Source organism: Mobula hypostoma, chromosome 5, assembly GCF_963921235.1.
Source record: "Mobula hypostoma chromosome 5, sMobHyp1.1, whole genome shotgun sequence".
Taxonomy (NCBI): domain Eukaryota; kingdom Metazoa; phylum Chordata; class Chondrichthyes; order Myliobatiformes; family Myliobatidae; genus Mobula; species Mobula hypostoma.
Window position 1 is genome coordinate 119,278,498 of NC_086101.1, and position 13,530 is coordinate 119,292,027.

The 13,530-nt window shown below is 50.5% G+C and overlaps 1 protein-coding gene across 6 annotated transcripts in view; it reads right to left on the reverse strand.

The window, feature by feature from the left end:
* LOC134346970 (lysine-specific demethylase 6B-like) overlaps positions 1 to 13,530 on the reverse strand; it is a 235,795-nt gene that overhangs the window by 42,378 nt on the left and 179,887 nt on the right. For 5 of the 6 annotated variants that reach the window (XM_063048889.1, XM_063048891.1, XM_063048892.1 and 2 more), the window contains one exon: positions 349 to 478. In XM_063048889.1, coding sequence (XP_062904959.1) covers positions 349 to 478 — 130 coding nt within the window. Of the gene's footprint in view, positions 1 to 348; positions 479 to 6,888; positions 6,987 to 13,530 lie in introns of all 6 variants that reach the window. The other variant, XM_063048893.1, reaches the window with a different exon arrangement.

Consider the following 13,530-nt stretch of genomic DNA (forward strand, 5'->3'; position numbering starts at 1 on the left):
GGGAGGGGAGAAGAGAAGGGGGTGACAGGGTGGGGAGAGGGGAGAGAGGGAGGGGGAGAGAGGAAAGAGCAAGTAGTTGGAACGGAGGGAGGGAAACAAGGAAACAGGGTTTAAAACTTTCGACATTCGCTCGATCTCATCCCCGTCTCATCCTGCTTCCCCGACAAGAAGAAAGCAGGATTTGGGCTCACTGACCCTTCGAACCCTTGACCCCCACCTCTTGACACCTTGACCCCTCATCCCCTCAACCATCAAACTCTGTCACCTCATTCCCCTCTGCACCGACGACCCCTCGAATCCCCAGCCGCCACACCCCCAGCGAGGTCCCATTGACTGGCAGCCGCCTACCTGCTGCTGTGAGACCAGGGGCGTTGGGGAGCTGGGCCCCAGCCCCCTGGCTGCCGTCCCAGGCCACTGACGGGGAAAGCTTCACGGGCAGCCCGTACCCCCACCTGTTCCGTCGGATGATGCATCCAGTCTGTGGGGGCAACAGCAGGGGTGAAATGGGGAGGGTCGGTTCAGGGAACAAATACCCTTCATGCACAACAACATCACGCTCCCTCCCACTTCTCTCTGAAACCAGGGATCAGAAATGCAAGTTTTATCTCCTGGTTCCTCTGTTTATTCCGGTCTTGCAGATCCCTCCCAAACAGGAAAGAGAGAGGAAGGGTCAGACACGGAGTGAAGTTCCCTCTACACTGTTCCATCACACACTCCCAGGGTCAGACACAGAGTGATGCTCCCTCTACACTGTCCCATCACACACTCCCAGGATCAGACACAGAGTGAAGCTCCCTCTACACTGTCCCATCACACACTCCCAGGGTGAGACACAGAGTGAAGCTCCCTCTACACTGTCCCATCACACACTCCCAGGATCAGACACAGAGTGAAGCTCCCTCTACACTGTCCCATCACACACTCCCAGGGTCAGACACAGAGTGAAGCTCCCTCTACACTGTCCCATCACACACTCCCAGGATCAGACACAGAGTGAAGCTCCCTCTACACTGTCCCATCACACACTCCCAGGATCAGACACAGAGTGAAGCTCCCTCTACACTGTTCCATCACACACTCCCAGGGTCAGACACAGAGTGATGCTCCCTCTACACTGTCCCATCACACACTCCCAGGATCAGACACAGAGTGAAGCTCCCTCTACACTGTCCCATCACACACTCCCAGGATCAGACACAGAGTGAAGCTCCCTCTACACTGTCCCATCACACACTCCCAGGATCAGACACAGAGTGAAGTTCCCTCTACACTGTTCCATCACACACTCCCAGGGTCAGACACAGAGTGATGCTCCCTCTACACTGTCCCATCACACACTCCCAGGGTCAGACACAGAGTGATGCTCCCTCTACACTGTCCCATCACACACTCCCAGGATCAGACACAGAGTGAAGCTCCCTCTACACTGTCCCATCACACACTCCCAGGATCAGACACAGAGTGAAGCTCCCTCTACACTGTCCCATCACACACTCCCAGGATCAGACACAGAGTGAAGCTCCCTCTACACTGTTCCATCACACACTCCCAGGGTCAGACACAGAGTGATGCTCCCTCTACACTGTCCCATCACACACTCCCAGGATCAGACACAGAGTGAAGCTCCCTCTACACTGTCCCATCACACACTCCCAGGGTGAGACACAGAGTGAAGCTCCCTCTACACTGTCCCATCACACACTCCCAGGATCAGACACAGAGTGAAGCTCCCTCTACACTGTCCCATCACACACTCCCAGGGTCAGACACAGAGTGAAGCTCCCTCTACACTGTCCCATCACACACTCCCAGGATCAGACACAGAGTGAAGCTCCCTCTACACTGTCCCATCACACACTCCCAGGATCAGACACAGAGTGAAGCTCCCTCTACACTGTTCCATCACACACTCCCAGGGTCAGACACAGAGTGATGCTCCCTCTACACTGTCCCATCACACACTCCCAGGATCAGACACAGAGTGAAGCTCCCTCTACACTGTCCCATCACACACTCCCAGGATCAGACACAGAGTGAAGCTCCCTCTACACTGTCCCATCACACACTCCCAGGATCAGACACAGAGTGAAGCTCCCTCTACACTGTTCCATCACACACTCCCAGGGTCAGACACAGAGTGATGCTCCCTCTACACTGTCCCATCACACACTCCCAGGATCAGACACAGAGTGAAGCTCCCTCTACACTGTCCCATCACACACTCCCAGGGTCAGACACAGAGTGAAGCTCCCTCTACACTGTCCCATCACACACTCCCAGGATCAGACACAGAGTGAAGCTCCCTCTACACTGTCCCATCAGACACTCCCAGGATCAGACACAGAGTGAAGCTCCCTCTACACTGTCCCATCACACACTCCCAGGGTCAGACACAGACTGATACTCCCTCTACACTGTCCCATCACACACTCCCATGATCAGACACAGAGTGAAGCTCCCTCTACACTGTCCCATCACACACTCCCAGGATCAGACACAGAGTGAAGCTCCCTCTACACTGTCCCATCACACACTCCCAGGGTCAGACACAGAGTGAAGCTCCCTCTACACTGTCCCATCACACACTCCCAGGATCAGACACAGAGTGAAGCTCCCTCTGCACTGTCCCAAAACACACTCCCAGGGTCAGACACAGAGTGAAACTCCCTCTACGCTGTCCCATCACACACTCCCAGTGTCAGTCACAGTCTCTTTGTTGACACCCTCTGCAGACCTGGGGGTACAGAGATTTGCGATGAGCAGGACTGTGTGATGGATTTTCAAGTTGTTTACTGGTCTCCCTGCTCTAATGCGAGATTACAGCCAAACCACGTATGTGAAGGGGCTACCCATGGGTTCCGGCAGCACATCCGCCCCAGAGTCTGGGTGGAGAGGGAGGAAGTAACAAACACTGAATCCACAGCAGCCATGATGAACGTATTAATCTGAACATGGCAGTCCTAATCCTCAGCTCCCCCCTTATGGGGAAGGAGACATCAATACTACAGCTTTCACTCCTTGCTACCTTAGGAAGCAGAAAACCTACTCAGAATGCTCCCACGCTGGGCGTTCCCTCCTTCCCCATCGAGCAGGAGATACAAAACCCTGTGCCTGCACAGGGATAGCTCCTGTCCAGCTGTTATAAGATCCCTTTGTGCAATGAAGTGGACATTTGACCTCACAACCTACCTCACCATGATCTTTGACCCAACCGTGTGCCTGCACTGCATTCTCTCTGTAACTGTGACACTTCATTCAAAGTTCAAATAAATTTATCGTCAGAGTACAGCTACATCAGCACAATAAGATTAATTTTCCTACTGTATACTGTATTGTACAAATCTATAGAGTAGTAAACATGGGAAAGTCTGCAGATGCTGGAAATCCAGAGCAACACACACAAAATGCTGGAGGAACTCAGCAGGTCAGGCAGCATCTGTGGAGGGGAATAAACTGTGAACAATTCAGGTCCTTCTTCGGGACTGGAAAGGAGGGGGAAGGCACCAGAATAAAAAGGTGGGATGAAGGAGGAGGGGGAAGAGGCTAGTTGGAAGGTGAGAGGTGAAGCCAGGTAGGTGGGAAGGACAAAGGGCTTGAGAGGGAAGAATCTGATAGGAGAGGAGAGTGGACCATGGGACGAAGGAGGGGGGGGGACCCGGGGTGGGAGGGGGATAGCAGGTGAGAATAAGTGAAAGGCCTGAGTAGGGAATGGAGAAAGTGTGTGCGTGTGCGTGTGTGTGTGTGTGTGTGTGTGTGTGTGTGTGTGTGTGTGTGTGTGTCTGTTGATTTTGTTTACCAGAAGGAGATAGCGATAGTCATTCCATCAGATTGGAGGTTACCCCGAGGAAACAAGGTGTTGCTCCCCTACCCCAAGGTTGGCCTCATCTTGGCACAAGGGAAGGCCATGGAAGGACATGTTCAAACGGGAATGGGAATTAAAATGTTAGGCCACTGGGAAGTCCTGCTTGTGGCAGGTGGTGGCTAACTTCCAGCTAGGCTCTTTCCCTTCTCCCCACATTTTAATTCAGCTATCTCCCCCCCTTCCCTCTTAGTCCAGATGAAGAGTCTCGGCCCAAACTGTTGACTGTTTACTGGTTTCCATAGATGCTTCCTGACCTCCCGAGTTCCTCCAGCATTCTGTGTGTGTTACTATAGAATAGTAACAATAATAGGATTACTGGTTTCCCTTGTACGACGTCGATGTGAGGAAGTGGCCTTTAAGGACAGCATGCAGCTTTTCACTGGACCTCAGCACATGACAATAATTTACCAATTTACCTGTCTCAAGAACAGCTTCTTCCCCACTGCTGTCAGACTCCTGACCAGTCACCTCTCTCACCTCCCCTTCCCGGATGACCAGACTCGAGTACAGCTTCTTCCCCACTGCTGTCAGATTCTTGAACCAGTCACCTCTCTCACCTCCCCTTCCCGGTGGTGTGGTCCCAGTCTCAGACTCCTAACCCTACCTCTTCCAACATGGTCACTTTAGCTCGATGAAGGGTCTTGGTCCAAAGTGTAGACTGTTTATTTCCCTCCATAAATGCTGTCTGACTGCTGAGTTCCTCCGGCGTTTTGTGTGCCTCTCTTTAGCTGGCAGGGGTCCCTAACCTGGGGTCCATGACCCCTCAGTGAATCGTAGGGGTCCATGCTTGAAAATAGTTGGGAACCCCTTGCTTTAACCTGTTGAGGGGTGTCAGCCCGAAATGTCAACTGTGGATTCCCCTTCATCGCTGCCCATTCCTGAACGTGGCAGTGCAAGTCTTACGGCTCCAGTACCTTCCCGAAACGTCGGCAGTTTATTTCCCCCGTACAGGTGCTGCCTGACCTGGCGATCTCCTCCAGCATTTTGTACGTTGACCAAGATTACGAGCATCGGTAGCATTTCCTGTGTCTTTGTCACCTGAGCAATCCTTTTCACGTCACCTACACGTTCCGGGTTTTGAATGTCGCTTCATTTATAGGTGTGTTCTTGTCACACATATTCTGTGATCCTCACACGAACGAGGCATTCCTTCACACACTAGTGTGTGCCACAATCACCTGATCTGTGTGAGACGCCTGCAGCTTGTGGGAAAATCCGAGAGCACGCTCAGCTCCCACACAAATTCTCAGCGCAACTCACACAAAACACTGGAGGAACTCGGCAGGTCTGGCAGCATCTATGGAGATGAATTAACAGTCGATGTTTCGGGCCGAGACCCTGCAACAGCGCTGAGAAGAAACGGGGAAGATGCCAGAAAGGTGGGGGGAGGGGAAGGAGGCTACTTGGAAGGTGATGGGTGAAGCCAGGTGGGTGGGAAAGGTAAAGGGCTGGACAGAAAGGAATCTGATAATTGGACTAGAAGGGCTGAGATGGCTGTTTCCATGCTGTAATTGTTATAAGAGAGGAGAGTGGACCATAGGATAAAGGGAAGAAGGAGGGGTCCCAGGGGGAGGTGACAGGCAGGTGAGAAGAGGCCAAAGTGCAGAATAGGAGGAGGGAGGGGGAGGAAATTTTAAACAGATGGAGAAATCAATACTCATGCCATCAGAGGGAACATAAAGTGTTGCTCCTCCACCATGAGAGTGGCCTCATCGTGGCAAAAGAGGAGGCCTAGATCGACATATCAGAATGGGAATGGGAATTTAAACGGTTGGCCACCGGGAAATTCTGCTTTTGGCAGATGGAATAGAGGTGTTCGACACAGAAACTATTTTTAACAAAAATGCTCCAACTGTAGGTAACAGGACATATCAGGGACTTTAAACAGGAAATACGAGATTCTGCAGATGCCGGAAATCTTGAGCAACACACAGAAACTGCTGGAGCAACTGACAGCTCAGGTAGCACGGGAAGGTATGGGAGCCTCAGGACTCACACCACCAGGTTCAAGGACAGTTATCACCACTCAACCATCAGGTTCCTGAACTATTGCCCCATCATTGAAGTGTTCCCACAACCTACGGACTTAACTTTCAAGACCTCTTCATCTCATGTTCTCAATATTTATTGTTTATTTATTATTATTTATTTCTTTTTGTACTTGCAGTTTGTTGTTTTCTGCACTCTGGTTGGAAGCTCTAGTTGGGCAGTCTTTCATTAATTCTGTTATGGCTATTATTATTCTATAGACTTATTGAGTATGCCCACAAGAAAATTAATCTCTGGGTTGTATATGGTGACTTGGATAATAAATTTAATTTGAACTTTGACAAGACCCTTATCAGGACTGGAAAGGAAGGGGGCAGAAGTCAGGATGAGAATGTGGGGATAGGTAATAGGTGAGGTGTAAGGCAGGTGGATGGAGGTGGATGGAGGAGGATGGGGGTGCAATGGGGGGGAATGAGGTGAAGGGCTGATTCTAATGGGAGAGAACGGGGATCCATGGAATGATGGGAAGGATGTGGGGAACCAGAGGGAGATGATGGGCAGGTCATAAGGGTGGGGGAGAAGGGATGAGAGGGTAACTAGAACATTGTCAGTCTCCGTCTGTGTCTAGTTTTTATTAAAATTCAACTGTTTCCCTTTTTTCCTGTGAATGCCCGCAAGAAAATAAATCTCAGGGTGGTATATGGCACTTTGGTAATAAACTTACTTTGAACTTTGAACAGAATGGGGAATAGAAATTGAGAGAGGAAAGGTGGGGGTGGGGGGGGGGTGTGACAGGGTTGAAACGGAGGGCAGTACCCTCTGGAAGTTAGAGAACTCAATGTTCATAACACCGAGCTGGTGGCTACCCAGAGACGGAATTAGACAGGAGGCCAACTGGACAGTGACAGCCCCAGGGTCTACGTTGGAAGTAGGGTCCGGCCACAGAGTGGGGTGTGGCAGAGACCCTCCTAAAAGCCCCCTGCACCCAGCTCAGCCCCCCACCCTCCCGTCACCCACACTTCACCAGCTTCACCTACCGGAGCTCACAGACACTCCCGGTGGCCAATCGAAGCTCAGATTGCAGGACTCCTTCAACCAATCAGCTGCGCTCTTCTGGTCTCTGTGGCAAAACTCACTGGCGGGGAGAATAGAAGATGCTTTTAAAAGCCATGAGATGAGGAGAATAGGGCTAGCAAATTCCCCTCCACCATCAGATTTCTGCACATTCCCTGAACCGTGAACACTCCCTGGATATTCCATTGAAATATACAGTAATATGTGTGTCCTGGTGTCACAAAAACAACACATTTCACCATCAATGTCGGTGACAATAAACCTGACTCTGATTTGAAATAGGTTTGTGGACGGGAGGGACGGTGTTAGCAGGAGGGAATCTTGCAAACTGTCCCAGGGCTTCTCCTTGGCCCGCTGCTGTCTGTCCGGACACTCTGTTCTGCCCCGCCAGCTGTGTCCAGCTTCACCCAGATGACAGGCGTCTGCCTGGCCACGCACTCCTACCTCCGACCACTGGAGGGCGCCCATTCCCCTTCCACCGCCTGGTTTACCCTTTCTTCCCCAGTGTGCCCATCACTCAATAGGACAACCTCACTCTCCCAGCCCGCAGCACCGGCCAACTAGTTGGCTGGGAGGCAGTGTCACCAGGGCAGCATAATGGCCTGTCCCTGATAGGGGACTGAGGTGCACCACCTCTCTGCCTGGATGAGGAAAGGGCCAACTCACTCTGCTCCCCCCCCACCCACCCTCTTCACGACTTGAGAAAAGAAAACTATGAGGGTTCCTGGTCTGGGAAAGCTTGAATCTTCTTTCCCAGCAATGCAGAGAGAGAGGGAGACTCGTACCTGGTCCTCAGAGTGCTGTTAAAATGCACTCTCTCCCTCCCTTTCTCTTCCCCCTCCCTTTCCCCCCCATCCCTCTCTACTTCCCTCCCTCTGTCTCGTCTCTCTCTCCATCCCATTCCCCCCCCCTTCTCTTTCTCTCTCTCTGTCTGGAACATTTACAAGAATCGAACGCCTTTTTCCCCCTCCCTCAAAAACCTCACCTCCCCATTCCCATCTTCTCGGAAGCAAAACTCACTTGGCCCCGACCGTAAAGGTCGAGGCAAATCACGTTTCAAAAAAAAAATAAATCTGGTAAGTCTGACTCAGGCTGGCTGACAACTGGGAATTTTACAGGTAACCAACGACAACAGCTTGTGACACGGTGCGGAGGGTGGGCAGCGAGCCAATTGGTGAGCAGGGAGCCATACCGAATCAGGAAGTGACCTCAGACGAAGGGGGAATCCAAAAGAGGCTTGTGACAAGGCACCTCTCCCCCCCTCCGCCCACCCACTCTTAATTTCATCCCAGTGACACAGTTTCAGAGAAAAAGATCATTCATTATTCAAAAGCTGACTAATTTCGTGACTGTTGTGTGGCATTTGTTGCGATCGTTGATGCTGTAAACATCTGTTCTATTTGCCAGCACTGCTTGGGTAGGTTACAGTTACTGAATGGCACAGCACAGCAGGTCTTCTGTACCTGATCTGACTCAGAGAAAGCGCTCCACACTCACCCCTCTGCATCCATGTGATTATACACATTGGGCTAGGGTTATGAGACTGGGTAAGGGTTACTGTGAGTGGGCGTCCGTGGTCGTCTGGCTGGGTTGAAGGGTGTCTCAGTGCTTCTGTGACTCTGGATTCCCACAGTAACGTTTATTACGGGCCTTCCACGCATCATCGCGACTCACTCTGCTTAAGTCAGACCTTGGTTTCCCCTCGAGCCTGTGGCTGAGTAGTCAGACGGCGTGGAAACAAGAACTAACTCACCCTTGCCGACCAGGATGCCCACCTAAACTGGAGATGATGCACCCCTAGGCTAGACTGTCCTGGAGGAGGAGTCACAGTCCGGCTAATCTGAGACGGAGGATGTTGTCATCTCCACCTAAACTGGAGATGGCTCTCCCCCAGGCTGGACTGTCCCAGACCAGGAGTCACAGTCCAGCCAACCTGACAGAGATTCTTCACCCAAGGAGCAGTGAACCTTCAGAACTCCCTCCCCTCTGGAGGTGAACTCACTGAGTAGCCTCACATGTGGAATTTTTAGAATGAATTTTCAGATATTAAGGGAATTGGAAGTCAGTAGTGAGGTCAAAGATCACTCACAGATCTTATTAGCTGGTACAGCGGCTGTAGATGGGCTGAATGGCCTACTCCTGCTTTGGTTTCTTATTTCTCATCAGTTCACTGGTGTCATAGAACACAGAAACAGACCAACTGGGTTCCTCATCTAAGCTGGCCCCAGCTGCCAACACTGGGCCCATATCCCTCTAACGTCCCAGGGATTCCTAACCTTTTTAATGCTGTGGACCTGTACCATTACCGAGGGGTCCGTGAACCCCAGGAGGGGAATGCCTTTCCTACCCATGTACCTGTCCAAATATCTTCTAAACATCATTATTGTACCTGCCTTAATCCCTTCCACAATCCCTTCTACTGGCAGCTTCTTCCATATATGGACAACCCTCTAGTTGAAGAAGTTGCCCCCCTCAGGTTCTTTGTAAATCTCTCCCCTCTCACCTTAAAATTCTGCCCTCTCATTCTTTATTCCCGTTTCCCTGCCGTATGACTCTCTCTGTCTCCCTGCTTATCGTGGAAGTCCCTCCTCCTTGTACTAATTCTGAGATCTCCTCCATGTTTTAAAAAGTCCATAGCAAGGGGCAAATGACAGCACCAGTACACCCAGAGTTAACCATCTCTCGTTTGCAATTAGTCACCTGCTCCTGGTCAGGTTAAACTTCAACGATCCAGCGCCCTTGAGACTCCAAGCAATCTGCTAGAAGAATTCATGGGTCAAAGAGCTACTGTGGGGGAAAAAGGAACGATCGACGTTTTGGGTCAGGACTGAGAGTGCAGAGAGGAGACCGCTAATGTTGGGTAACAGGGAACGGTGACCCAGGGGCTGCTCAGTGATTGGTGGGTAACGGGACAGTGACCTAGGGACTGCTGGGTGATGGTGGGATAACTGGATGGTGACCCAGGGGCTCTCATACGTCAGCTTAAATCTGTGCCCTCTAGTTTTGATTCCTTTTCCTTGGGAAAAAGACCACATGTGGAGGGTTGTGAGCAGCCTTGGGCCCAATACCTAAGAAAGGACGTGCTGTGATTGGAGAGAGTCCAGAGGAAGTTCATGCGAATGATTGCGGGAATGAAAGGGTTAATGAATGAGAAAAGCTTTATGGCTCTGGGTCTGAGTTTAGAAGAATGAAGGGGAATCTCATTGAAACTTATCAAATATTGAAAGGCCCAGATAGAGTGGATCTGGGGAGGATGTTCCCTATGGTGGGGAGTCTAGGACCAGAGGACACAACCTCAGAATAGAGGGACCTCTATTTAGATCGCAGATGGGGAGGAATTTTTTTTAGCCAGGGAGTGGTGAATCTGGGAATTTGTTGCCTCAGGCGGCTGTGGAGGCCAAGTCATTGGTTGAGGTTGATAGGTTCTTGATCAGTCAGGGCATCAAAGGGTACGGGGAGAAGGCAGGAGAATAGGATTGAGAGGGATAATAAATCAGCCATGGTGGAATGGTGGAACAGACTCAGTGGGCCGAATAGCCTGACTCAGCTTCTGGTCTAATGGAGGTGTAGAAAATCATGAGGGTCACTAACAGGGTGAGTGCACAGAATGTTTACCCCAGGGTTGGGGCAATCAGCATCTACTGGCATCAGTTAAGGTGAGAGGGGAAAGAAGGGGATACTGAGGGGACAACTTGCTCATCCAGAGGGTGGTGGGTGTATAGAATGAACTACCAGAGGAGGTGGTCGAGGCACCATTTAAAAGACATGTACATGGAAAGGGTTAGAGAGACTTCGACCAAACGCAAGCAAATTGGACGAGTTTGGTCAGTATGGAACAGTTGGGGCAAATGGCCTGTTTCTGCATTGTTTGACTCTACTGTCCAATCCGGGCAGCAACCTGGTGAATCTTCTTCATGCCCCCTCCAAAGCTGAGCGTGTCTGGACCCCACCTCATGCGTCTCTGCCCACCCACCCATCTCCGCACTGCTCCAACTCATCTCCCATCTGCCTTCCCTGTTTCCAACCCCACCCTCCTCAACTCCTGACAAATGCCAGCCCCAACAATCCCTCGGGGACGGCTGGGCTGTGGAGTGGAGTGGAAGATTCCCACCGTCCATCTTGTCCCACCTTAAAGAGGCTGTGTCTCAAAAAGACAGCATCCCAACATTAAAAACACTCGTGCTTCAGGACATGACCTCTTCTCATTACTACCATCAGAGAGGAGGTTTAGAATCCTCACGCTCCAGGTATAGCAGGGGTTCCCAAACTCTTTTTGTGCCGTGGACCCCTATTATTAACCAAAGGGTCCATGAGCCCCAAGTTGGGAACCCCTGATCTAGACTCTTCAATATACTTACTCTCAGTGGCTGTTTTATTTTGTACCTTCTGTACCTAATAAAGTGGCCACTGAGTGCACGTTTGTGGTCTTCTGTTGCTGTAGCCCGTCCATTTCAAGGTTCGATGTGTTGTGCGTTGAGGTGCCCTTCTGCACACCACTGTTGTAACACATGGTTATTTGAGTTACTGTCACCTTCCTGTCAGCTTGAACCACTCTGGCCATTCTCCTCTGACCTCTCTCATTGACAAGGTGTTTTCATCCACAGAACTGCCACTCACTGGATGTTTTTGTGCATGAAATCCCAGGAGATCAGCAGTTTCTGAGATACTCAAACCACCCCGACTAGCACCAACAAGCATTCCACAGTCAAAGTCACTCATATCATATTTTGTCCCCATTCTGATGTTTGGTCTGAACAACAACTGATCCTCTTGACCATGTCTGCATGCTTTTATGCATTGAGTTGCTGCCACATGATTGGTTGATTAGATACTTGCATTAAAGAGGTGTACAGTGTACCTAATAAAGTGGGCACTGTGTAAAGCAGGTTTCTCTGGTGAACAGAATAAATGCGCTGAGTGCAACAGGCGACGTACTCGTTCAGACAGCTCATGCTCTATGACCAGTAGGACCCTCGGGTATAGTGAGGAGAGGGATAAAATCCAAGGATCCGCGAAGGCACTAGCACAATTACATAGGCTGGTGAAAGAAGTCAGACTGGATTCTCACCCTAATGCTACCATCACGGAAGGAGGTATAGGAGCCTGAAGGCACACACTCAACGATTCAGGAACAGCTTCTTCCCCTCTGCTGTCAAATTTCTGAATGGACATTGAACTCATGGACACTACCTCACTACCTTTTCCCCCTCTTTTTGCACAACTTATTTAAGGCATCCATTAGTCTGGCGAGACCATGGATCTACACCTGGAAAGTCTTCACTCTCCAGGGCACAGGCCTGGGCAAGGTTGTATGGAAGACCAGCAGTTGCCCATGCTGCAAGTCTCCCCTCTCCACGCCACTGATAAGGGCATTAGGACCCATACGGCTTGGCACCACTGTCGTGATTGTGTGATTAAGTGCCTTGCTCAAGGACACAACACGTTGCCTCGGCTGGGGCTCGAACTCACGACCTTCAGGTAGCTAGTCCAATGCTTTAACCACTTGGCCACATGCCCACACAACTTATGTAACATTATATATAATATATACTTGTTGTAATTTACAGTTTTTATTATGTATTGCAACACACTGCTGCCGCATAACAACAAATTTCACAACATATGCCAGTGATATTAAACCTGATTCTGATTACCAAATTCAGGGTTATTACCATTGACGGGTGTTGTTTTACACAGTGGTAGTGCATTGCAATCCATGAAAGATTACAATAGGAAATATGAAGGCAAACAAATAGCACAAAATGAGAACGAAATAGTGAGGTGGTGTTCATGGACCGTCCAGAAATCTGGTGTTGGCTGTCGCTCAGTTGTTGCCTTCAGCCTCCTGTACCTCCTTCCTGATGGCAGCAACGAGAAGAGGGCATGTCCTGGGGGATGGCGGTCCCTAATGATGGGCACTGCCTTGTTGAGGCAACACCTTTGAAGATGTGCTCGATGGTGAGGAGAGCTGTGCCCATGATGGAGCTAGCTGAGTTGACAACCCTTTGCAATCTCTTGTGGAGCCTCCACACCAGGCACTAGTCTGGAGAGAGCGTGCAGAGATTTCCCGGGATGGGGGTTTTGTTATGAGAGATAGAAAAGCTGGGATGAGGGTAACCTTTAGACCATACTGTGGCGTTTGTTACTATGTGGTCCAGAATCTCTGGAGCAGAAGGCCGCGAATCCTCGGCTTTGCTTGTTTCAGCAGCCGGGGCAAGGTCGAAGGCACTCGGCAGAGGATGGCGCTCGGGAGGCTGTATCGGAGGGGCTGGTCGGAGGCTCGAAGTTTTCAGATGGACGGACTCAGTGTCGGCTGTGGTCGGGTGCTTCCAATGCATCGGCAGTTGTCGGTGCCTGGAGGTTTATGGCAGGGAGTTTCTCCCTTTGCTACCTGCTATCGGGGACCCGGGAGTCGGTCGACTTGGGCTTTGAGACTTTTTTTTTTACTGTGCCCATGGTCTGTTCTTTATCAAATTATGGTATTGTTCTGCACTCCTGTAACTATATGTTATAATTATGTGGTTCTGTCAGTGTTAGTCTTTGGTTTGTCCTGTGTTTCTGTGATATCACTCTGGAGGAACATTTTATCATTTCTTAATGCATGT